At 44.4% G+C, this 26,967-nt stretch overlaps 1 protein-coding gene across 1 annotated transcript; it reads left to right on the plus strand.

Moving 5' to 3' along the window:
- LOC132593102 (uncharacterized protein KIAA1671-like) lies at positions 1–26,707 on the plus strand. Its single transcript, XM_060282106.1, has 6 exons — positions 1–140; positions 12,676–12,864; positions 18,389–18,504; positions 19,053–20,786; positions 21,879–21,966; positions 23,066–26,707. The coding sequence occupies exons 4-6, from the start codon at positions 19,090–19,092 to the stop codon at positions 26,135–26,137; spliced, it is 4,857 nt and encodes a 1,618-aa protein (XP_060138089.1). The 5' UTR covers positions 1–140; positions 12,676–12,864; positions 18,389–18,504; positions 19,053–19,089; the 3' UTR covers positions 26,138–26,707.
- The last annotated feature ends 260 nt before the right edge of the window (positions 26,708–26,967 follow it).

Here is a 26,967-nt window from a genome sequence, read left to right on the forward strand (position 1 = left end):
CAGGCGTCCCAGGCGAAGCAAGCTGGGCTGCGCCGTGCGCGCGAGAGAGACAGCCAGAAAGAGCGAGCGAGGGAGAGAGACCGGGGAGCCGAGCGCGGCTTGGCAGGACGGAGCACGCGCGCACGCGCCGTCGGACCCAGGTGAGGACTACGGGGTGGTAATTGTGTGGCCCCTCCCTCTGGGGACCCCCCTTTCCCCAGCAGCTGAGGGGGAGCAGCGACGCCCCCCGGCCAGTTTCCTTCGGTCTATCGCATCTCCCAAAATCTCCTCACGAGGAGGGGGCGTCCCATCCCCCCAAAAAGGTTCTTTGCACAGAGAGGAGTCGGGTCTCTTTCTCTCTCTTTCTCTGCCCCCCCCCCTTGCTCTGCCTCTGCTCCCCGCGAGCGAAAGACAATGCTCTTCCTCGGGGCATTCTCTCGCCCCCCCCATCGGCAAATCACTTTCGATCGCCTCCCGACTTTCCTTTCCTGGGCACCTGCGAGGCCCCCCCGCCTGCCGCCCCCCGTGTCCTCTTCGGTCTCCTCGTTTGCTTTTCCTCCTTCCTTTCCTTTCCTCAGATCTGCGGGACGCGCTCCCCCCTCCTTACACACCGAACTCTTCGCAGCCTCTTCCCAAGCCACCTTCTCTTCGGATACCTTCACCCCCATTTTCTTCCTTGGGGTAGGCGGCACTTTCCCAAGGGGCGGGTTCTGTCCCCCAATTCCTCCTGACCCGGAGCCTCCCCTCCCCTCCTTTCCTGCCTGGCAACAGCCCCTTCTGCTTTGTGTGCCCCCTGCCCTTGCTCCTTGTGTTTTGTTTCCCTCTGTTCGCCTCTCTCGTGCGTCTCTGCAACAGCTTGGGGAGAAGCCGGCAGAGGAGAGCGGCGAAACCCTCCCCCCGTGCAAAGACTGAGGTCGGGGGTCGGTGCCTGCCTTGCTTTCTTTGCAGGAAGAAGAGCATGGAAGGATGGGGTGGGATGGCGTGCGGGGGTGGGGGGTGGAAAGCCCTCCTGGAAAGCTTGAAAGGAGGAAAGGGAGTCTCCTCTTTAAGGTCTAAAAGTCCCTGGAGTGATTTTTACTTCCTCCCTCCCCTCCCCTCCCCTTGTTTCTGCTGCTGCGTGTAATGGGCTCTCCCTTTTTAGCGTCCAATAAGCCGGACCCTTTTGATGGGATTAAAGGCCAAAGCTGCCAGAGGAAAAATAGCAACAGGAACTGGAGCCAGGTCGTGGTTCCTTGTTCTTCACCCATTTCCCAGACCCATTTCTCCCCCTCATTAATTAGCTGCCAGGAGGACAGAGCAGGATCCTTATCAGCCCAGGCAGCTTGGCTTCGCTTGTTCCAAAATTGGGTTGCTCTGACTCAAAACAAAAACAAAGCCACTTCATCTTGATCATGCCTACCCTAAAAAAAAAAATCACATTATGCTATTTCCAGAGTTTCTTCCTTCTGCATAGCTAACTCATAGTATTTAAACCTCATTAAAGCCCCATGGGATAATTAAGTGATTCTGACATCTGTAATTTGTCTTACTGCATTTGAGATGATTATGTTTAGTTGAGCTATGTAATGTCATTGTTTGTCCTCTCTCTCCTTCAGAGATTATTCATTGATTTCCTACATAGAGTGTATGTCTCAGGGAGGGCAGACTGGAGGAAACTGCTGTGCACTTGTAAACTGGGAAGGGGGGGCAAATGGGAAATCAGCATCCTTTCCCTTCATGTAATGTACATGAGGGAATTATTGGGCTCCTGTGCATCTCCCAAAGCAAAGGCCAGGGGCTGGCGAGCTGGAGGGATCTAATTTTTACTTGTAGATTAGAAACTGTTATTATAAAAGAAATTAATTTGGGGAAGGGGGTAGTCCCTTATTGTGGTATGTCCTGTGCTGAAAGTATGGTTGTAAAAAGAACCTGGGTCTATTTTTTTTCCCCAGGCAAAGTGTTTAATAAAAAGGTTTGGCAGTGTGGTGTAGTTGAAGAGTGGTTATGTGAATGGGAAGACTTCTTCAGCTTTGGGCACATTTGAATCTGTTAATATCCATTTACCATTTAAAAGCAAGTTAGTTGACAGATTAATGATGTTATTACTTCTGTAATTTTTTTGATAAGGGATATTGTAGGATTGTGTTTTTTACTTGAAGCTGTAATAGTGTGACTAAATGATGAACACTTTAGACATCCTAGTTACAGGTGTGTTGGTCTGAGTCGAAACAAAATTTAAAAATTCCTTCAGTAGCACCTTAAAGACCAACTAAGTTTTTATTTTGGTATGAGCTTTCTTCAGATACACTGAAACATAATCCACCAGACCCTTATGTATATTCAGAGGGTGATGGGAATGGGTGATGGGCTGATAGGAATGGTAAACCTGTTGATGACTGTTAACGACTGTTAATGACTGCAATTGGTCTTGGGGGGGGGGAAGCAAGGGCTGAGGTGCTAAAGAAAGCTTGATCATGTATAATGAGATAAGAATCCTATGTCTCTGTTCATACCAGGTGTCTCCATGGTTTTAAGCTTGGTAATGAGTTGCAATTCAGCAACTTCTCTTTCCAGTCTGTTTCTGAAATTTTTCTGTAATAAAACAGCTGCTTTGAGATCTTGTATAGAATGTCCTGGGAGATTGAAGTGTTCTCCTACTGGTTTCTCTGTCTTGTGATTCCTGATGTCAGATTTATGTCCATTTATCCTTTGGCGTAGGGTTTGGCCTGTTTGTCAAGATAGAGAGCTGAAGGGCACTGTTGGCATTTGATGGCATACACAATGTTAGAAGATGAGCAATTAAATAGTCCTGAGATGGTATGTTGGATGTTGTTTGGACCAGTAATGGTGTTGTCCGGGTGTATGTGGCAGCAAAGTTGGCATCTGGGTTTATTGCAGGCTCTGGTACCAGTGTCCATGTTAAGTCTGGTGGTTGTATTATTGTGGGTGAGAAGTTGTTTAAGATTGGGTGGCTGTCTGTAGGCAATGAAAGGTCTTCCTCCCAGAGCTTGAGAAAGAGAGCTGCCATTGTCCAGGAGAGGTTGTAGATCTCTGATGATGCATTGTCCTGTTTTAACTTGGGAGCTGTATGTGATTACTGTTCTGTTATTTTCTTTTTTGGGTCTGTCTTGCAGCAGGTTCTCTCTAGGTATCAGTCTGGCTCTGTTGATCTGTTGTTTAACTTCATCAGGTGGAAATTTTAGTTCTAAAAAGGTTTGCTGTAGATCTCTTAGGTTAGATTCTCTGTCTGTAGAGTTGGAACAGATGCGGTTGTAACGTAGGGCCTGGCTGTATACGATGGATTGTTTGGTATGTTTGGGATGGTAGCTAGAAGCATGTACTGTAGATATGTTTGTCGGTCAGTTGGTTTTCGGTATAAGGTGGTGTCTACACATCCATCCTGTATTTTTATAGTAGTGTCCCAAAAATGTATTTATTGTATAGATTGGTTCATTGTTAGGTTGATGGTGGGGTGAAAGTCATTGAATGTCTGGTGGAAGGTTTCCAGGGTCTGTTGACCATGTGTCCAGATAATAAAAATATTGTCAATGTATTGTAGGTACAAAAGAGGCTTTAGACATCCTAACTTTCTTCTATTTCAGCTGAACTTCTTTCAAGACTGATGTTTTGAATTAGGGCAGCTTTTGCTAACCTGATCTCCTGAAGGTGTTTGGGACTACAATTCCCATCAGCCCCAGCCAGCATGGCCCTATGATGATGAGGTTGTCAAGAATTTCAGTCCGAAACATTGAAAGGGCACCAGGTTGGCAAAGGATTAGAGTCTCCTTTGTGGCATTAAGCTTAGTGCTACGGTAGTTCCACAGGCATCCACAATGGTGTGTGTTCTGCCTGTAACCTGAAAGTTGAAAGATACAGTTGACTCCAAAGGGAGCATGAGCTTGAGTCTATTGATGGCACAGTTAATTTGGTTCTGAGGCACCTGACAGTCAAATCATTTCTCAGCCGTGGATTCACTGAATCTCTGTCATTTCTTAGCAGTTCTCTAGACACTGTTGATAGACTGTACTGCATCAGACATCTGGTGTCACTGAATATTTGACATACTGGTTTTCTGTTTCTGATATTATATTGTGGAAGAGTGCTGGGATATTTGAAACCTCTTAGTTTAATGCCCCAGTGTTAAGCACATTGACCTGGAAGAAAATCCTACTGAAATTAATAGAATTTACTTCCCATCTGTGTTTCAGGAATGTTAATGACATGTCTCTCATAGCAGTTAGGAAAACAAACATAAGCATTTAAAGCCCATTTAGCACTGTGATTTTTGCATTGCAGGGGGTTGGACTAGATGACCATTTGGGTCCCTTCCAACCCTACAGTTCTATGAGCCCAGCTCTGTTTCTGCTAATTGCATCTGTGCAAAATGTGTTTTGCTTTGTGGCAGCTACAGCAGCATCCTTTGTTTAGCCTCAGCCTCCTGCCTGCTCTGCCCTGTCAGAAGATGTGCCCTCAAGGACTAGGGTGGTCTCCTTGTGCTGGCATTAGGGATTCTAGTTCTCTTTCCTTCAAGAACTGCCTAAGGGTCATGTCATCTTTGACTTTGGAAGTGTTGTACCCCATAGAATTGTAGAGTTGGAAGGGACCTACAAGAGTTATCTAGTCCAACCATCTGCAATGCAGGAATCTTTTGCCCAACATGGGCCTTGAACCTACGACCCCGAGTTGAATTAACCCAGGCCATATGATGCTCCATTACATTTGTTGTATTAGAACTGTCAGATAGTTTTCTTTTAATTTCTTTATTCAATTTTCAGTGCAAACGGGTACATTCAGATCGGGGAGGGAGAAGAGAGTTTCATAAAGAAATGCAAACCTAAAAGAAAGAAATGAGAAAAAATTCTGTAATGTGAGAAAAGATCACATAGGGATAAAAGGAAACTCAGCAAGTATATTCAATCTGCCCTTTAAGCAATGTGGCACATGTTCTGGTTTTGAGCATTGTTAACCAAAACATGCATAATGTGTCTTGTCTAACACGGCAAGCTAACTATGTGTAATGGCAGTGTCTGTGTTTATAAAAGAATATCTCAACGACCCTCTCATAACATACAGAATGTAAAAACATTTAAAAATACATTAAAAGCACTACCAAGTAATTATTAAAATGACCAGCTACTGGTTATCCTGCAAATGTTCTGGTTTTGCAGGTTAAACATTTCCCTCAGATTGTCAAATCTGCCTTTATGGCCCCATTTGCATGACATGTTCAGTTTGCAGAGGCAAACAATCTCTGCAAATCCCATTGGGGATTGTGCCTGTTGTGTGATAAACTGAGCAGTTTAATCGGGAAGGACAGGTGCTTTCCTGACGTCTGGCTTGAAGAAAGTTTTGCATTTTCTATGTTTAAAGTAGGATTAGGAAAAGTCTTTGACAGATGGTAGGATGCAAACGTAATCACTCTACCACATGGTATCCAGTTCATAATCTTTCAAGTTTGATCTCTCAACCTCAGTGTCTCTAATGATGATTTAATGTGTGAATGATCTTGAGTCTCTCTCTTCCAGGTACTTTGGATCATACAATTTTCATTTCTCTGTGAAGAACCATGCACTGATTTTGCCACATAAATAGTAATTTACTCACCAGGATGGTGTTAAATCACCTGTTAACCTGAACAGGCAAAGATTAGGGCCCCAGGTATAAATGCATAGGAAAGACATGCCAGTTTTTCTAGTCAAACCAGTTAGGGAGTTTGCAATTATCCAGGGTATGGTAATTTTAGAAAACCTCTCATATCAATGGTGTGCCAACTCCAGGCTCCAATTGTATGGTGGTAGCACCATGGAAACTGACTTTAACAAGGGGAAGACATTGTTGACTTTGGCTGGGAATGTGACAAATGGGATGAATCCCCTGGCTCTATGGTGTGTATTGTCATAACAAACAAACAAAAGTTACAAGTTAAGCTATTGGGGATGCTTTTTAGAAGTGTTTTCAGTTCTGATTTATGACAGAAAGAAATAGGATATGCATACTGTATGTCACTTATCCCTGTGCTTGTTGCATTCCTGTGAGTAACTAGCCAGGCTAGGTAGAACTTTGACCTGATCCAGTAAGGCAGCTCTTATATCTTCCGAGTGCCTGCAAAAAAGGGAGAGGAAGAAAACAGGGCCTGAACAGACCCTGTCCCAGGATACGTACAATCTAAAGTTTGACAGTGGATGCGTATTAGAAGAAAAATAATGTATTACCGGTAGTTTTGGATCTAAACTTGGGCACATTTGCATTGATTTCTTTTTAGTAGATCAGTGTTCTTAGAAGTGCTTTTTGCTGATTTGCAGCTTTTAACTTTTGTACTTTAAGGTGGTCCAAAGTACGGAATATTGATCTCCCAGCTACCGGTATATGCATATTCCTCCACAGGCCAATCCCCATAGCCACCTAGAATCCCTTATTGTCAAAAGAGCTGGTCTGACAAGATCCCTCCTCTTCAGAGAGGGGGGAATTTGCGGGCGGGACCCGCTCCACACACCAAGCAGGGGGGCGTTTTCAGCACCCTGCTCCACCTATAACCGCGCTCAGGGCCCTGGCTGGCCAATAGGGCCAGCTGTGGGCAGGGTTACCTGTTTCAAAAGAGCGCGGCAGCCTCCAGATCGCCCCTTTTCGCGCTGCTCCTCGTCGGGCAATCCATCTTCCACTCTGAAATGGCCTTTAAGAGGCTGTGTCAGTTGCCTTGACTGGTGCTTTCTTCAAGGGTGCAATTTATAAATGGCTAGAAATTGAAAATGGCTGTGTTTATGTGGCAAGTATTCTTGTCTCTTCAATTTTTTAATCAGTTTTTTAGTTGATAGACATCATTGTTCATGTGAAATGTATTCATAGTGCCTACAAGTCTCCTTTGGATAGGGCGTAATGTAATGTAATGTAATGTAATGTAATGTAATGTAATGTAATGTAATGTAATGTAACGATAGTACTAGAGTTTTCAGCAGGCAAGAATCTTTTCCTTTCCAAACAGATTCGTTCCAGCGGTGTTTTGCTCACCCTCTCCCAGACCACATCTAATTTGAGGGGAGCAGCCTCAAGAGTTTGCATCACTGTTTATTTCTTATAGCCGTTAATGCCAGTCAATCGTTTTTGATCAGTGTGGCAGGAAAAGTGTAATTGAGGTGCATGGTTTTAAAAGTCACTTATGCTGTGCAAAAAAAATGGTCTCTCTCTCCCTGCAGACAGCTAGTGAAATTAAGATTCCTCTGGTTGAGCAATTTAAACTGTGAAAAGAGCTCATCTTTAACTTGCCATCTAGAGATGTATAACAGAAGGTGTGTTAAATAATACCGTATTTATATGATGTGTTACAAGTGAATTAGGTTACAATTGAGTAGGTTATTATTCATCTCTGTTCTGAGTCGGTTGCCCCTCTGCCGGATTCTGTTGGGTGCGGATGTGTGCTTTTGGCTTACTGCTTAATTGTGAAATAATGAAGCCACTGTCAGGAGAACAAAGCGCTGCTTTGCAGCCTATGAAATGCTTCAGAAGGATCTGAGGGGGAATAGGCACTTGGTGGAGTATCTAGCCCAAGGTCAATCTGCCCTATGCTGTGGTTAGGAGATAATGTTGCTTGTTTAGGCATGCAACTGCCAGAGGTTCACAGGGATTATGTTCATCTCGATCTTTCGCATAGCCTTTACTTTGGCACTCTTCTTACTTCATTTTATTTACATGGTGCTGGGAGCAGTCATTAGGGAATTTGGAGCTTGGTGTCATCAGTGTGCTGCAGATACTAAGCTCTGTTTCTCTGGTATATCTGAGTCACGTGTGCCTGGGCTAGTTCTGAATCAGTGTCTGGGCACAATGGTGGGTTGGATAAAGGTCAACAAACTGCAGTTGAGTCCTGGCAGTGCAGAGACCTTGGGGAGGATGGTTCCTGGTCCAGTAATCAAGCAAATTACTTGTTCTGGATGGGTTTGCACTCCCTCTGAAGGAAGAGATATGTTCAAGTCACCACAGTGGCTCGGAGCACCTTGTACTGCTTTGGCTGGTATAGCTCTTTCTTGATGGGATAACTTTGCTACAGTGATCCAAGTATTGGGAACCTCAAGATCCAGTTATTGTAATGGAGTCTGTATGGGGCGCCACTTATGTTGGTTTGGAAGTTGCCATTAATACAGAATGCTGTGGTTAAGTTGTAGAGTGGAGCTGCTGGCTGAGGGCATATCACAAAAAACTGGAAAAATTGGCACTGGCTACCCATTTGCTACCAGTAGCCAGGCTTAAGCTTATAAGCTGATCCAGTGGTCGGCAACCTTATCAAAGGATGGGCCAGTCAACGCTCCCTCCGTCGGAGGATGGGCTGAAGCGTGTGCACACGCACACTCTTCTGGGTCGGAGGAGCACCTGTGCGCCTGTGCTCGCGCTATTTCCAGCACACATCCCGGTCGGAGGAGCGCCTGTGCGCATGTGCACAGGCACCATCAACCCGAAAGTTGGTCCCCGTGCCACACTGGTAAGAGCGGACGGTGGCAGTGGTCGCCATGGGCCAGTTAGACAAGCCTCGTGGGCCCATGGGCCTTAGGTTGCCGAACCCTAATCCTGATCTGAGGTTGTGTAGGGTTTTGTCAGAGCAAACACCTTCTTTCATATAGATCTCCTGAAGCAACAGCCCAAAAAAAAAATGGTGGGCACCAACAGTAATACATGTTCAACACACACTAAGAATCTACCTGTATATGGATGCTTTGGGCACAAATCATTTTTAAATAACATTTATACTGATTTTAATAGTGTTGGTTTCTTGTTATTGTTATCATGTTCTAACAGGTTTTATTGTAAATCACTTTGAGATGTTTCCTCTCATACACACATACATGCTTTAATTAACAGAAGTATATACCGGTAAATTATTCTGTGAATTGAAAGCATGTCCCTGTGCAGAGTACTTTCAGAGCAACAGGGCCTCCTTGCCCCATGAGGCGTAGACCTCAGGGTAGTTGGAGGGAACTTGAGGTGATAAGGATAAATAGTGGGATAATGTGCAAGTATAAGGGCAATCCAAACCCAGGACACAGCATCCTGTGGGAATCTCTTTTGTTTTTGCATTAGCAGACCAATCTGGGAAAGGCTGCCTTGGATGCTTGAGTTGAGATTCCTACCTTGCAGGCGGTTGGGCTAGATGGCCCTTGGGGTTCCTTCCAACTTCACAAGCTGCTATTCTGTGATCTAAAACTAGATTGAAAGCTCTTTAGCACTGAGACCTGCCTTTCCTTCCCCTGAGGCTTATATTTATGTAACTCATAACACACCATTTTGCTTAGCTTATGCTATAGAAGTAAGTTGAAACTTATCTTGCAGGTGGTGCTATAACCTATTGGAGCAGCTTTGAAAAGGCTGCTTGATGCTAAACTTATGCTGAGTTTTGGAGGTATTATTATTATTATTTTATTTTTATCCCACCTTTCTGCAGCTGAAAGAAGCACACAGAAATAAAAACCAAAACAAACAAAACACAGAAAGATAAAACCATATAGAATATAATAGTTAAAAAGTTAAAAAAAGTATAATAGACGATACAGTGGTACCTCTACTTACGAATGTTTCTACTGTACTTACAAACGGAGCTCCGTCCGCCATCTTGGATGTGGTTTAGATAGGATTTTTTCTACTTACAAATTTTTAGATAGGGTTGCTTCTACTTACGAATTTTTTCTCCCAATGCATTCCTATGGGATTCAACTTACAATTTTTTTCGACTTACGAATGTGTGTTCGGAACGCATTAAATTCGTAAGTAGAGGTACCACTGTATAAGGAAACCAACAGATATATTAAAATACAAGTAGTGAAAACAGTACAGTACTATTAAAAGCCTTTTCCTTAAAAGTAGTCAGTTCCCCATAGTCTCCAGGAATAAAGCTGCTTTCACCTGCCAGTGCAAGGACAACAAGGAGGGAGCCAGTCTCGCTGGGAAGGGGGTTCTGAAGTCTGGGAGCAGCCACTGAAAAGGTGCCATGGAAGGTCATAGCCCAAATCTTCCCAGTGGACAAAGGGCCGAGTCCTTGCAATTGCATACAAACAGCTGCTGAGCTGGGCGCAGTGGGCCAGGTTATGTAATTATTTTCAGGTGAATTTCCAAGAGTTAGCAGCTAGAGATGTGGTGGGTGGAGAAGGATCTCTGTGGCGGATGTGATGGTGTGGATTTTGCTATAGGCTCATATTTGTGGCCAAACAGCAGAAGAGCATGCAATTGTGATCATGGAAGGACTTTGAGAGCAGTCAATGGATCGTCATGCTCCCTTTGCAGGTGCCAGCAATTTGTTCTACGTAGCACTGCTGAGAGCAGGTTGGGGTGTATGGGCCGTTGCCATGAGAACGAGGTGCTTGTACCTTGCCCTTTCTGGTATCCTGGCATACCTTGGAGAAGAACAAGAAAGTATGCATTGTAGCCTTAGACAGAGCTACTGTTCCTTCACTCCTGTCCCAGGCCCTTTCAGTGTATGAAGATTCAATGAGGGATTGGAAGAATTTCCTGGAAAACAAAATTGTACCTATGGTATGTCAGTATCTTTTATTCCCGCCCCCCTTCCTTGGGCTAAGACAGGTCAAATATACTAGAGCTCTGATCCTAACATATCCCCATAAGATTTGTGCTCCATTTCATTTTGGAGTTGCTAAAGGGAGGTTGTGTTACTTTTTTTTTACATCATTGTGTGTCCCCAAATATAGAAAACTAGTATGTTTCACTTCAGTATTGCCTCCTCGGCTATTTTAGAAGGAAGATTTCATAGCATTTGAAATATGAATCGTGCATATCCATGTGGTAGTGAAGAGTCAGAAAGTGTCCTACATGAGTTAGTATTGTGCAATTTTTATGAGGTTGAAAAAACTAGACTTTGTCTTTTGATTGCTCCCTTCCTTGGAAAGCCTTTAGAGCTCCTGATCATGAATAAACGATAATTATGTAAGTAAATTGGTTGCAAAGTTTGTGTTCGAAGTTGCTAAGTTTCACAAGCAACTTCTACAGAATTGTTAAGGTGGACTAGTTTCTTTAAATTTAATTTAATTTTTAACAACAAAAAGCATAGTGTTCGAAGGCATTTTCTGTATTTTTGTGTCCCCTCCTCTCCCTTCCATGCCTGGTAGTATGCAATCAAATATTTGTTTTTTTGAATTTGAATGTGGACTATGAATAAACCTGAGCACCCAAAGCCTGCCTTGGGTTTGTGTGTGGGAAGCCTTTGCTGGCATCTGCTTGCCACTCTGGGCTGAGGACACAAGGGGATGCTGCCAGGAGGTCCATCTGTCTTGGTTTGGTCTCATGACTTCCACTTGTGAAGGCTGGGGCAGGCTTCCTGCCTTTGGGTGCTTCCGCAAGGACGCTGGCTCGTTGGCTTTCAAGTGTGGGGCATTCAGTGCCTCTGAAGCCATGAGGCAGCCGGTGGCATCACAGCTCCTTCTGAGTCTCTCCCCACTTCCATGAGGTAGATGCCAAAGATGGACAGTTCAGTTTGCCTATGACATGGAGATAAAGGGGACCAAAAGCCTTATGCCACCTTGGATTTTCTTTCTATCTTACCAGTTGTGTGCTCGAAACAAAATAAAAAAACATCCTTCCAGTAGCACCTTAGCATGCACACTTCTTCAGATACCTTTTGTGCATGCACACGAAAGCTCATACCAGTAACAAACTTTGTTGGTCTCTAAGGTGCTACTGGCGTGCTCTGGTCCATGAGAGTCGGACATGACTAAACAACAACAACAACAAGGGTGCTACTGGAAGGATTTTTAAAATTTTGTTTCGACTATGGCAGACCAACACGGCTACCTACCTGTAACTACAGTTGTGTGCTGTGTGTGACACAGAGAACATGGGGAGCTTCCAGTGCAACTCTGGCTTGAATGAAACTGCTAAATGTTGTCTGCTCAGCCTACTTTGGAAGAGATATTGGACGTTGTTGATAGAAGTCTGTCTGACTCATGGCATTCTATGGGACACTGTCTTTGGCCCCTGCCTTGATCTTGAGCAGTATATTAAAGGGTAATGGTAACAATGTCACAACCTGCTTGTTCTCTGTGTTCAAGCTGTAACTGTGATTTTCTCACTAACTATCACAAATGGCATGCTCGGTGCTTTGCAGGGCATCATAAGAAAGGGCGGGGGGGGGAGTCAGGTCCTGTTCTTGATTACTTTAAATTTTGCCAGGAGGGGAAGAAGGGACCCAGGTTCTCATTTGTGGTTGAGGCAGTGATTTGGGAACTCAGCGAGAGAAGGAGCGAGAGGGGGCCAAGAAGAGACACCACTTGAGTTCACCCCCAGTCCTATCAGGGCAATCTTGTTCTTGTGGGTGGGGTTTCTGACTTGATGGATGCAGCTGGGCGGCTGTCCAAACAACTTTGGCACGATGCTTTGTATGGGATGTGTGTCTCAGGAGGGGCAGGATTCCTGAATGTGTCTTGGTGTGTTCTGCCCCCCCCCCTGCAGCACGATGCTTTGTCAGTTTGTCACAACAAGGCCTTCCCCCTCCTTGTTTCTGTGTGGTTCTCCTCAATAAACTCACCTTAGATTTTTCTCTTGAAGTGGCTCCCTTAATCTCAAGATGCCAGCCTTGCTTGAGGCCCCTGGGAGGCTGCAGGAGAGAGCAGGGCTGGGGGGCTTGACTGCGCCATCTGTATTCTTCCAACTTTTCAGCAGAGATAGTGAGCTCAAGCAATGTAACTGGAGACAGCTCTGTGGTTACTTTTCTTCTTCCTGCGCTTTTAGCATCAAAAGCTTCAATAAAGGAGGAAAAACAATAGGATTTGGCTGCTTTCCTGATTCTTTTCCTGCTGAACTCTGGAGAGCCCACACTATCGGAAATGATGTTCCACGGCTCTCAGCCCTCTAGCAATACAAGACTTTGACATCAGTTTCCTGAGTGAAAGCTTTCATCACCTCAAAGCTCTGCTCATGGTTAGTAGTGTATTTAGATAATGCAACTGAATTATTTTATTTGGGACCTTTCCATATTTTCTGTATAGAACACGGTTGTTTATTTGTTTGTTTGTTTGTTTGTTTGTTTGTTTGTTTTAGAGTCTATGAAATTCTCTCTGTTGGATTTTGTTCTGCACAAGGAAGAATTGGGAGTAGCTGGCTTGGGACTGTTCCCATGAGGGAAAAAAGAGGGTAGTTTACATAGTTTTTTTAAAAAAATTAATTTTATTAAGGTTAATAGATAAAAAACAGACTTAATATATTTCCTTTTTTAAAACCAAACTAAGACTTTTTTTCTAGATATAATAAAAACAGAAAAAGTTTAGGGGGGGCGAAGAAAGGAAGAAAGAAAAATAGAAAAAAGAGTAGAAAAGAAGTTAAAAGAAAAAGAGAGAAAAATATGATTCAGAAAGTAAAGAACTTCCTATTCTTCATCTGTCCACTATATAAAAACAATATTCACTTCATCCAATCCAGTATGACACCCAACGAAGTTACTTTCTATAAACAAACATTATCTTAAATACTCAAATCCAGGGGTCCTCAAACTTTTTAAACAGGGGGCCAGTTCACTGTCGCTCAGACACTGTTGGGGGCTGGATTATAGTTTGAAAAAAATATGAAAGAATTCCTATGTACACTGCACATATTTTATTTGTAGCGCAATACAAAATGTTTAGGGGTATGCATCCCCCTGCCCCCCCCCCCGAAAAAAAGCACTGGTTGGGTGTATCATACAGAGAGCCTCCTTTATTGGGAGGTTATATAAATACTGTATGTATGCGAGTCTAATGCACCATTGAATCTAATCTGAGTTTTCAGAACCTTGAGACCAAAAAAGGCAGGGGCGGAGGAAGCCGCTGTGGCACCCAGGGCGGCACCTGGGGGCGGGGCGGCACCACGCAGTGCGCACGTGTGACGTCACCATGGCTTGTAGGAAATGCTCCACTTCACCTGGTGCCTCTGCAGTAGCACTTGGGAAATAAGAACTGAAGGCATTTCATGCAGCGATCAGGAGGGTCACCAGATAGGCCATAGTCCTCCCTTATGTCTGCGCTTACAGCTGTTGAACTGTGCTAGCATTCTGGTTTTTTGTGTGACTGCTGTCCCCTGTAGTTTGCAAGAAGGCTCCGCTAACAAGGTTCTTGTTATTATATCCCTCACCCTATGCTGTTGCCTCAGGTGTAGACGCAGCTGATAGGTACTGACTGGGTGCCAGTGCTCTAATATTCTAGAACACCCCTCCCCCCCAAAACACCCCTCCCCCCGTGTCTTCTGCTGCAATGGCTGCCCTTATTTTTTGAAAAACCATTAACTAGTCAAATAATGCACACTGTGGAGTACAGTCAGTGCCAGGTAAGTTCCTAATTAAGATGGACATCCATCCTGCATACTGATGGACACTTAGAATCATAGAGTTGGAAGAGACCACAAGGGCCATCCAGTCCAACCCCCTGCCAAGCAGGAAACACCATCAAAGCATTCTTGACATATGGCTGTCAAGCCTCTGCTTAAAGACCTCCAAAGAAGGAGACTCCAACACACTTGTTGCCAGGAAATTCCACTGCCGAACAGCTCTTACTGTCAGGAAGTTCTTCCTAATGTTTAGGTGGAATCTTCTTGTAGTTTGAATCCATTGCTCCGTGTCCGCCTCTCTGGAGCAGCAGAAAACAACCTTTCACCCTCCTCTATATCCTTTTATATATTTGAACATGGCTATCATATTAGCCCTTAACCTTCTCTTCTCCAGGCTAAACATACCCAGCTCCCTAAGCTGTTCCTCATAAGGCATTGTTTCCAGGCCTTTGACCATTTTGGTTGCCCCCCTCTGGACACGTTCCAGCTTGTCAGTATCCTTCTTGAACTGTGGTGCCCAGAACTGGGCACAGTACTCCAGGTGAGGTCTGACCAGAGCAGAATACAGTGGTACTATTACTTCCCTTGATCTAGATGCTATACTCCTATTGATGCAGCCCAGAATTACATTGGCTTTTTAGCTGCTAGATCACATTGTTGACTCATGTCAAGTTTGTGGTCTACCAAGACTCCTAGATCCTTTTCACATGTACTGCTCTCAAGCCAGGTGTCACCCATCCTATATTTGTGCCTTTCATTTTTTTTGCCCAAGTGTAGTACCTTACATTTCTCCTTGTTAAAATTCATCTTGTTTGCTTTGGCCCAGTTGTCTAATCTGTTAAGGTCATTTTGAAGTGTGATCCTGTCCTCTGGGGTATTAGCCACCCCTCCCAATTTGGTGTCGTCTGCAAACTTGCTCAGGATGCCCTCAAGCCCATCATCCAAGTCATTGATAAAGATGTTGAATAAGACTGGGCCCAAGACAGAACCCTGTGGCACCCCACTAGTCACTACTCTCCAGGATGAAGAGGAGCCATTGATGAGCACCCTTTGGGTTCGGTCAGTAAGCCTGTTACAAATCCACTGTATGGTAGCATTGTCTGACTCTAGCCCACATTTTACCAGCTTCTTTACAAGAATATCATGGGGCACCTTGTCAAAGGCCTTGCTGAAATCAAGATAGGCTATATCCACAGCATTCCCTTCATCTACCAGGCTTGTAATTCTGTCAAAAAATGAGATCAGATTAGTCTGACATGACTTATTTTTCAGAAACCCACTTCTGATCGCTTGACTGTGATGCATGTGAGCAGGGGTGCTGGTCATGTTTTCAAGTTGTTGATTTCACTGAGCAAGTGTTCACCACGTAATTCTTTTGTAAAACAAAACAGATGGCCTTTTGAATAAATTTGCACCGCACATTGCAGCGCCCTTTTTATAAGCCTGTAAATCTCAAGATCAAGGTTGTAAGACAAGAGTATCAGGGCAGTGAATCAACAGCAGTCTGGGGTTGCCTGGGAACACTCCTGCCCAGCGATCTTTGGCGAGGTGTTCTGTGTGGTTTCTTGCCAATCCCCTGGGCTGTCTGCTTCGCCGAAGGCAAAGGACACAGTTCCTAGGGCGTGCCAGACCTTCTCTAGCCCTGATTCCATTCTTCCTGTTCTCACGTGTATGCTCCCATGGGGACTTGTGCCCTGACTGATTAAGGAACAAAGATCTAAGTGCAGGGTTGTGTACAGAAGATAAAACTGAAAGCATTTTTTTAAAGTAAATAATGTTGTGGGTCTGCAAAGGTGTCCTCCTCTTTCATGATCTCTGTGCAGTCATACATGCAGAGCAACTTCAGAAAAGTCTAGAATAATTTTTATTTCAATATTTTCCCATTAGGATCAAGCAAATTCATCAGTGGCAACAACTTACCCTGAAATTTATATGGAACAATAAAGAAAGCAAGATTAAAAGCAAAAATCTTTTATGACAAAAAAGATTCTTCAGGTCCCAAACCTCACTTTGTTATTTAATGTAAATTGTGTAAACTGGTTTACAAATGAGATAGTAGAGAGATATTCTAGTTATCATAGTTTGAATGGAACACACAAAACTTAACTTTATCTACTATATATTTTGGGAAATCTATTCAAAAAGTATGGAAGGAAGATCCCCACATCCAGTTAATTCATAACTGCATATTATTAACATTTAATGAGCCCTTAACTGTGCTAAAGTTCTTTCAGCCTGTCCTCTTGAAATAGTCTTAAAGTACAATTAAAAGAAATGTGACTTGATAAGAGAAATGGAGAAACTTGGATGAACTTAACAGCTTTCAGTTTTCTTTTGCAATAGGAGTCCATCGATTTTCAAGGCAGTTTCTCGTTAGCAGTATACTTTACTAAGAACACTGGAAGCATTGGGGCCACCTGCCACTTGGTTTTCAGCTAGACAATTTTAAAGTGATGTTCACCAGCCAATAATTCCTAGGATTTTTCCTTTTATCCCCACTGAGCGATACGGTCTTCTTCTTCTTCTTCTTCTTCTTCTTCTTCTTCTTCTTCTTCTTCTTCTTCTTCTTCTTCTTCTTCTTCTTCTTCTTCTTCTTCTTCTTCTTCTCTGCCCATCTGGCTGGGTTTCCCCAGATTACAACTAGAAATGGGAAGGCTTGGGAAAAAACCAGGAAAATTGAAAAAAATCCAGGTTTTTTTTCTGTTGGAAAAAAACGGCTTTGGAAGAAAACGGGGGAAAAAACTGGTTTCTTTTCAATTTTTCCACCCCCCCCCCAGGCCTTCCCATCTCTACTTCCAATACATACAAAAACATCGCTTTTTACTTTTTCTTATAATAGGTAAGATTAAATGTTTTAATAGAAAAATCTGATAATATTGCTGCTCATGAGTTTCTTAGCAATTTACCAGACATAACAAACTTCAGCCAGCTTCTTTCATAATAGTACGACTCGAATAATAGGAAGCCTTTTCTCACAGAAAAAGTTCCTCAAGAGCACCCCAAACACCCACAGATCCTTAAGTACTGTTGTTGATCATCAAGGTTTGCAGAAGCAATAACTACACACAGTTATTTGCCTCACTTATGTCTTGAGCAGAGTCTCTCGATCAGTGTCTCTCGTAATGTCTTTTGCAAAGTACAAACAGGTCACTGCTGCAACGGGGAGGCAAAATCCGGCGGCTCCCCTCTTTCTCTCCTGGGTGTGTGATCACAGGCTGTGAGATCCTTGGCTGCTGGCTGAGTATTTAGCAGGAGAGGCTGGGGACTCTTCCCACCTCTGCCTCCCTCCGCTTGGGCTTCAGTCCAGCTGCTCCGGAAAGGAGGTAGTGCCATCCAAGCCTGCAAGGAGCTTGTGGAAGCACAGGAGATAGAGCAGCTAGGTAGACCCACACTCCCACCCCACTTCCCAGGGTGATGGAGAGCGGCTTTTTCTATTGCTACAAATCCAGATCTTTGACTTGCTGTTATATTTAGTACTGACTTTCCAGGGCTTCAGGCAGGGCTCATTCCCACCCCTTCCTGGAAGTGCCAAAGGTCACCTGGGTGACGCTATTGTTCAGTAAGGAAAGAAAATAATACATATTTAGCAACATAAATGTACACATTGTGTTTCACAGAGTACAAGAGGGCAGGCAGGCCCCTGTGGCAAACGAATGACACTTTAAGATGTACAGTCATTGTTAATGTTTATTTCTGGACCGCCTTCAGCCAGAAAGGCTCCCAATGAAGCTTGTCACACAAATACAGAATTCAAAAATTTAATACAAAAATTTAAGTAAACAAAATCCTGTTTAACTGTTATGGCTTCAACAACACCATTCAGAAAAAGCTAGCCAATTACTTTCACATAAGCAAGAGACGTTTCTGCCATCTGGTTTCATCCTCCTTATTAGAGCCTGTAGATTTCTGTCGCTTCCTCGCCCTTCCTTGCTTCTTGGTCTTGTTGCTGATTCTGCAGTTCCAGCTGCCGTTTTCCTTACAAAGTTGTGCAGTCAGTCAGTATCCTAAGAAGACATCCTATGAGCGAGACAGGTCAAGTGGAGAGGTTACATAGCAGTTTGAGTAAAGCATGTGCGTTTGCATGTACTCGAGATCTTCCTTTGCCTATGAATGTTGTCTTCTTAAAAAGACCTGTTGTCATTCACAGAAGGAGGAGCAACACTTTTCTCTTCAGACATTCCTCGTGTGATACATGGAGAGGACTCTCTACAGAATGTCTCCAGATTCAGCTTGCCTCTTTTTCCAGTGGCCAGGGAGACTAAGGTGGGTGTGGTTTGTGTGAAAGGGGGGTTCTGGAAAGTGTCTTGTGGGTTTGATGTTACTACAACAAATTCATTGGAAGCACATGTTCACTTCTGACGCACCATTGGATTTCGAATGCCACTCCTTCCTTCCTTCCTTCCTTCCTTCCTTCCTTCCTTCCTTCCTTCCTTCCTTCCTTCTAGATATGGTGATATAAATACGTTTTTGTAGTGGAAAGTGCATTGGGAATCAAGTGGAAATAGACAACAAAGAGGGCTGATGGGCTGGGACAATATGTGCAACTACAAGTGTGCCTTTGCAAATGAGAATGATTGTCTGAATCTGAGAAACTTGCATTTTCTACATGGAAATCATTTACCGGTATGTGGGCAAAAGGTACCCACAAAAACATTTATTGGCAAAGATGACCCCAAATAAGAAACTCTTGATATTAGAAACATTGTTAGAATCCTGTCACCACCAGTCTATTCTTTATCCATGTCTTCTTGTTCACCTCCCACTTGTTGAACTGAGGGGCAGTAACACCTAATTTTATTGCTTTTTTATAGCATCTTCTTCCTCACGGGTTCTTTGTAATTCCCCTGGATGGCAATGAGAGCGATGGCAACGAAAGTTGAAGTCAGCTCTGTTCTGACATCCCTGACCAATCGAAGTGAGCTTGTGAATGAGGTGACACTTCAACACACCTTTGCCAGCACTCTTTCTGATACAAGTAACAAGCCCAATGAACATCCAAGTTCTGTGCCCCCACAAATTTCAGAAGGAAGGAGCACATTTGGGAACTCTATGAGGCCAGCAACAATGCCTCCAGCTACTTCAAGGCCACGATTAACTCCGAAGCCGTTCTCAAGGGAGAAGTCTTGGGACACTTTTGCAGTAGTGAAAGCTCCTGTCGCCACAGCCAAACCTGGCAATGTCACCCGCAAACCCTTTGCATTTGCCAAAAATGTTGAAGACAATGCGGCAGATGCTAAGGGAATGCTAAGTGGAAGCATTCCGCCCTTGGTAGAGCAAAAATTAATTGAGAACAAAAGCACAAGTGAGTTAGTTGCAAATATGCCCTTTTATGCCAGTCCCCAGGCTAACACAGTAATCCTTTTTGAAACCAGAAGTACTGAGGAAACAAGGATGAAGTTATCTTCTGAGAAAACATACAACACTTTACGGGCGCAGGAGAGGCAGCTTCCCTCAGAATCCGAAATGTCCCACAGAAGACCTGAAGGTGCTGCCATTCACCGGCAACTTTCTGTTTCCTCAGAGTCCAAGCCTGTCTCCTGCAACCCTCACAGGTCTCTCGAAAGGAAAGACTCCTTTTCAGGTGCTACTGAGGAAAGACCTAAAAATGTTGGAAAGGAGCAGAGCAGCACTAGTTTGGCTAGTGAGGAGCAGCCTAGGCCCAAACAAAGACCGGTGTCTGCCATTTTTCTGGAGTCCTTAAAGGATCAAAAGCAGTGTGGATCTGATGTTTCTGATGAAAAACCTAATCCTGAAAAGTCCTGGGTTAGGAAGCCCCGCCCACTATCCATGGATCTTACAGCAAGATTTGAAACCCGAGACTTTTCCATTCAAAGGAAATCTTGCCCACCTGAAAGCAAGGAGAGGAGCCTCCTTACCAATGAGAGCAGCAGCAGCAGCAGCAGCAGACCATTTGAACTGAGGACCAAGAGTGAAGCAGAAGGGTCAAAGAGAGGGGATTCTTCCAAGTCACATTTGAAAAGGGCCACTCAGGTTAACGACTGCCTGGGTATTAAAATTAAAACTACTGCTCAAATCCAGAAGCCCTCTTCAAATGAAGATGGGTCTCTAGGCCAGAACACTCCAAAAGACTTGAATCAAGTCTCTGCAAAGGACAGAAAATACCTGTGGGAGATGAGACTTAAAAGCCAAGATGAAGAAAATGGGAGAGAAACAGATATTGCAGCAACTTCAGGGAAAAACACGGAGCCACCCTGTAGTGAAGGGCAGCCTGGCAAAGAGAGGATGGCACCGAACCAGAAGGGAACTTGTGCCTTTAGTGAAAACTCTGCAAATGTTTCAGACACAAAAAACAAAAGCTTGAGGGAAGGCAGTATAAAAAAATCTGTGAATTTACCAGATGCATTTGCAAGCTGCGCACCTCCAGTGGATGCTGAATCCTTCCCAGAAAGTCCTGGGAAAGAAAACAAAATTATGAACATCCAGCAAAGGATCAAAGAACTGACTGCTGAAAACACAGAGACCAAGCCAGGAAACCTGCGCCAGTCATTCCGCTCACGGCCTCTTTCTGCAGACTTGACCAAACTGTAAGTTTTGGAAGAATTAGATGTAAACTCCATAAATTCAGATAAAATTTTTTTTTTAGAACGTTTCCCCTATTCTCATTCCCCTACTGCTTTGCAAACTGATAGGAGCAGTTGCTGGTGTGGAAAGGAGTGTCAGTGGTGCCCTTTGACAGCATGGTGGGTTCTGGTTGGGGGCTGTGATTCCCTGCAGGTTTCAGCACAGCCTTAAAGAAGCAGGAGCACCCTTGATTCTTTTTATTCGGCAAAATTCATAATGTAAGGTAGGACCAAGCATTGATAGTTCTATCAAACTAACAAATGTATGTGAATGAGTCCAATATTTTCAGTGTGTTCAGCTGTTTTAATGGGAGGGGTAGCAGATTGTACACCATCTCCATTTGCTCCCTGCAGTTCCCCTGCTGCTGCTCCCTTCTGCTTGCCTGCCCTCTCACAGCAGTGGCACAGGTTCTCCCAGGTTTGCTCAGAGAGTGCCAGGACTACCACTGCTTTAAAACACAGGTTAATTTCATTGCATTTGGAAGTGCAGAAAAGTGGCTTTGGCACAAGCACTCTTTCAGGCAGCCCTGCACATGGCACCTTCCATTCCTTCCTCACACTGAAGCTGAGGCACCCTGTTGTCACTTTGTCAGGAGTGGCTCAAGGGAAGGACAAAGATGCCCCCACCAGTCTGACTGCTTGCCATGGTGGGCAGAGGAGTGTGCGGGGTGGGGGGTGTCAGGGTGCCGGGGAGGGAGGGAGGGAGGAGGTTGCTGGGCCAGTCTCCAGTGGCTCATTGTCTTGTGCCTGCTCTGTTTAGATCCAGAGCTGGCCCTCATTAGGTCTGGGGCAATGGGCAGGCAGAATTACATCCATTAACACATCATGGCAGGCCAGTAAGACAGGTCAGGGTTTTTTGGAGTGGATGCATTGCTATTTAATTTAATTTTTCCAGTGACCTTTATGAAAATCTGCTTTTGAATTTTTGAAAGTTTGCTAAATTAATATGCTGTTTCCCTGTAATGTACTGATGTACCTGTATTGGAGCAAATGGCTAGTAATTTGTTACTCAGACCAGATCATTCCTTTTTAACTCAGTGGAATCTTTGCAAACAGGTTTTCCAACCCTGTGACTTATGGTGACACGAAGCCTGAGCGACAGCCTGAATCAAATATGAAGCCTGTTAGTCCAACGCCAGAGGAGGTGAGAGAGCACACAGGCTTTGGGTTCTTCCCAATGTAAGCCTGTTTTGACATTGTGTCAGGCTCTGCTTGTGCATATGCCTGATCAAGAAGTGGACCTTATGCATTTTAAGAATGACCTAAATCTTAAGGTGCTTAGCTTGCTAATTCCTTTGCTGAACTAGGCAGCAAAGAAAAATCTTTAATTTAGGGGTGTTTGGCTCATGTGTATGGTTGTTTCTAAGCATAAGATAGCAAAATGCCTCAGTAAGCTCAGTAGCCTTTTATGAAAGTGTTCCCTGCCTCTCTTCTTTCTCCTGTGAAGAGTGCTAGTTTGTTTTAATCATTATGCTATCAATTAACTCTCTCTAAACATTTCATTCAATTTGTCATAATGATACTTGGATATGGACAGAAGTTTCACTGTTAGACTTGTTGTTTCTCAATGTGTGTCAAGGCATATTTTTATATCTTAAAAAATGTTCATTTTGCTTTTAAATCTCAGTCAATTAAAGTTTGCCATGCTTTAGTAAATTTTCATGAGGTCCCAGATAGGCTGGTGATGTACTCTCCTACGAGGTCTAGGAACACAGCAAGGAGCCTCTTGCTTCGCGTAGAACGTCGGCCAGGCCACTTGCACTGGATTGTCTTCAATGTTAGTTCTATTCAGAGTAGACCCATTCAAATTAATCCACATGAGTACATTAATTTCAGTGGGTCTACTCTAAGCGGAACTTAGATGGATCCTGCCCATTGGTCCTGCAGGGCTCAGCAGGAATTGGCTCAGGCTTGAATCCTGCAGGATGAAATGATGCACCACCCAAATCAGAGGAGAATAGTGGTTATACTTGGGGGAAAGAGTCCAATTTTACTGCATGCAATTTTTGCTATAGTTTTACAGTCCAAAAACCATTTGCAGGAATGATCCTGTTCCTGTTGTTATTAAAATATTACAAACTTCTTAAGAAAAGCCCAAAACTTGTGAGTTGGTATAAAATTCTGGGATGTTACAAGATTGTTCTTATGATTTATTTATTTTTAATGTTACAGGAGTGGCATATGTGTAAGATGTTATTTAGAAATGTTCTAAAATACCTTTTTCTAATGGTATATTGTTTCAGGATGAGGCAGGTTTCCTGCATGCAACAGATTCCAGAGAAGTCCGTTCGGCTGGAACTCCCTGGAAGCCACAGCAGCCCTTAACAATCCCACAGAGAGATGGGCACCTTGAGAGAGATGATAGTTTTGCCATAGAGAGCCAAAATGTCACTCAGCAGGGTGAAAGTCCTGGTTTGGTCACAGATCATGACATGAAAACACATTCCAAGCCTCCTATAGAAAATGTGTGCATTAAAACTGTCAGAGCAACCATGTTTGAGCACAATGTCCAGAGGCACCACATAGCTGCTGATCACTTTGAAGCGGAGTCTACATTGCAGGCAATGAATGAGCTTTTTGAGGGGCAGCTAGGATTTGGCAAGGAGTCATGGCTAGAAAAAGCTCGGGAGGCTAAAATGAACCCAAAGAAAATGACCTCCAGGCAGGCTAATATATCAGCAGATGCTGGAAAACAAAGAAATGCAAACATTTCAAATGAAGACAAAGTTCCTCAGGCATCAGAGAGATACACTGCAAAAGACAAGTATGAAAAACCCACTTCAAAGCATGTGGAGGACTCATTAATGTACCAAAGGATAGAGCCAAGATATGAAATTCTCCAGACAGTTGGCAAAAGGGTGCAAAGCGAGGCAATTGCAGTTGTGCCTGAGGATAAGGCTGTAACCCTACGCAGCAGAAGATTTTTCAAAGAGAGGAGAAAAACGGGTGGGAGTGGTGTGGATGCTTCTGGGACCCGTAGCTCTGACATGAAGGGGGATGGCTGGAAAGATGACTCTTTCCTTTTCAAAGCGAGAGACGCAGAGGAAATATCAACAAAGGTAACTGCTCTGAAAGAAGTTGGTGCCTCCCAAAGCCAACATGTTTCCCACAAGCAAGGAGCTGAGTTGGATAAAAAACTGACTGGACAGCAGCATGAAACTGTGATAGCTTCATACTTCACTAATAGAGATAAGGATTTGGGGGAAACGGATGACACAGTCTCTAAGCTGTCTTCAGGGACAGAAAAAAGAAAAAGTGATGCTGTTCTTGCTGGTAAGATGGAGAGTTCCAAAATGCTGAAATGCTTCCAAGAGCGTTTTGAAGCAGGTCCAAACAGGACAGATGGCTGTGAAGCCAGAGCAAATGGTGGTCAGAACATTTCTTCACCTATTACCAGTAAGCAGGAGAGCCAGACTTCTCTGTGTGGGATGACCCATTACCAGTGGCAAAAGCTCAGCAGCAAGTGTCCGCACCCAGAGGCAGACCCTACAATATCTTATGAGCAGGAAGAAGAATCTAAAGCATTTGGATTAATGACGTGCCCAATGGCCTACAGTGCCCAAGAAGAACGGAATGTTTTGCAGCACAAAGTACACCAAAATCAACAGCTCAGTGGAGAAGAGATGGTCAGGAGAAGTGGCCGTCATGTTTCTGGTCCAAAAGCTTCAGAAAGATGGCGAAGGAAGACCTTGCCTCATGATGCTGCCCAATTTGAGGAAGTTGGGCTGCTGGCTCAGGAGAGTGGCAAAGCCCTGAGCAGACGGGACTCCTTGCAACTTCATGACAAATTGAATGCAAAGAGAAACCCTAAACCCAGGTATGGAGCAGAGCCACAGGGCGGGAACTTGGTCTCTCCCAGCAGTCCAGACAATGATCTTAAGAATCAGCTCTCTCCTTCAGAGCTGAAGGCAACATATTTTGCTGTTACTTACCAGATCCCTGATGAAAATGCAAATATCTCTGGAAAACTAGTTGATCCCCTCAGAAGCAAACTAGCCAAAGATGCTTCATTTACTCCCAATACTAGCACTTCCAGAAGATCCTATCCCCCAAATTACCAATATAGTAAAAGATTAACAGATGCACATGTCTCTCTGGACAGGCATCTTAAAAAGAATTTTATTGAAGGGGGAGAAGGTAGTGCCTCAGATCTTCCAAAGAAAGAAACGTATAAACATACATTAACTGAGACCAGAGATGGGAACTCGATGGCTCTGGAGAAGCGACTAGATGATGCTAAGGCGAGGGTTACAGAAGTAGACCCCCTGCACCTAGCAGGGCCAGAGTCTCTCTTCTCTTTCAGACCTCTTCAGTGGGACAGTGAGCATTTAGGGCAAAAGAAGAGTAGCAACCACAGCTACAGTATAGCCAAAGGTCAGGCCTCTGATGATTACAGGTTGAAAGTTCTTGACATTGATGCACTGATGGCCCAATATGAAGGAGATTCTAAGAAGGACTCTGTGGCTCTGGGCAAGAAAGAGGGTGGTCTTCCTGAAGAGAGCAGCTCATTTCCTTGGGAGAGATTGGCACATAAAAGGAATTCTCCAGGAAGCACTAGGCAGGATATTTACGCCACAGAATTCTGCATAAGAAAGAGAGAGCGGTTGAGGAACTGTGGCCAGCAGCTGATGAATCCCTCCAAGCCCAGAGATGTGAATTTCAGCCCTCCTTGCCGGGCAAGGGCAGTTGCAGAAAAGCCAAAGTATTCACCTGCAGCAGATCCAGTCAGCACTAGGAAAAAAACATTCATTGTTGATGATGATCAAGGCGAGGACCTTGTGTTAAGGCACCAAAGTGCAAAATTTGCTTATTACAATTCACAGGTCTCCAGTCTTGTCAGTACAGATGTGGAACTGGAGACAAGCTTTGTCCTTCATCCCCCACAGGTGCTCAGTGACGGAGCCTTGGGGAAGGATGTGAGCCTGAAGCAACTGTCAGCTGTCCATTCAGAGGGCAAGTGGAGCACCAGTGTTGATGCAAGTGGGGCTGATAAGAAGCACGCTGGTGCAAGTGGAAGTTCTCTGGAGAATGACTGTTCTGCAGTGAAGAGCAGAGCCAAATGGAGTCATGCCAGATCTGGTTTGGCCTGTGACCTACCAGACTTAAAGCGTTCGTACTCTGAAAAGAGTCGCCAGTCCAGAGCAAGGGACAGTTTACCCTCTGGGCCAGAAACAAGAGGAAGACAAGACCAAAACAGAGTATGTCAAAGCTTCCCACCAGAATCTGTGGACAGCCAGCTGAACCAACAAAGCACATCTCAACAGGACTCTTTCCTCCATGAAAGGACAAAGGTACATTACAGAACCAGTCACTGAGTGGAGCTTGTATTCTGCAGGGGAGCCTTCTGCCACTGGAACCATTCAGATGCTGCTAGACTCCAACTCTCATCATCCCCAGCCAGGGTGGCCTGTGGTCCATGGTGATGGGAATTGCAGCCCTGCAACATCTGGAAGGCATTAGGACGGGGAAGGCGGCTGAGATGAATGAGCAAAGGGTGAGGGGAATGACCATTCTAGGTCTTTTTGTTCTCATGTCATCTACGTTGCCCCACAAGGTTTGTCTGCCCCATCAGTACAGCCCATACAGTTGACCCTTGGGTGCACCACTGGCCAGCTATATGAACTGTGCAGATGGGCAGACAAACCCACGCCTTCTGCAATGGCAGATGTAAAAACTTTGCAAGGACTCGTGGCATTGAAGCAAGGTCTTGATTTTGGTGAGTTCAGTTCTCTACTCTTAAATTTCTTTCTCTAGAAGGACATTGACAAAGAATGGACCAAGCAGGACTGTGATGGCTCAGGAGCAAGAAACAACTCTCCCTACCTTCCTCTACAGCGGAGGAGCCACAGTTTCTACAAAGACAAAAGGACTGACCACTGGACAGCGGTAGGTTCTCTTCTTCTTCTGTGATCTTTTTTCAGGCCTGCAGATCTAGTTGCATAAATGTGGTACGCTGAAGGTCTCAGAGCTTCACTGCCCACAGAATGGTTTACACACTTTGCTATGAGTGCAGATGTGCTTTCCCCCCTGCCTTGCTCTTTTCTGTAGCCTTGTTCAACCAAGGTTTCATGGTCTAGAATCGGCCAGTGACTTGCCTAAGCTACAGTGCGCCAGTCCTTTCTCTGAGGCAGCCAGAGTCTCCCTT

Source organism: Zootoca vivipara, chromosome 13, assembly GCF_963506605.1.
Source record: "Zootoca vivipara chromosome 13, rZooViv1.1, whole genome shotgun sequence".
NCBI classification, from domain to species: domain Eukaryota; kingdom Metazoa; phylum Chordata; class Lepidosauria; order Squamata; family Lacertidae; genus Zootoca; species Zootoca vivipara.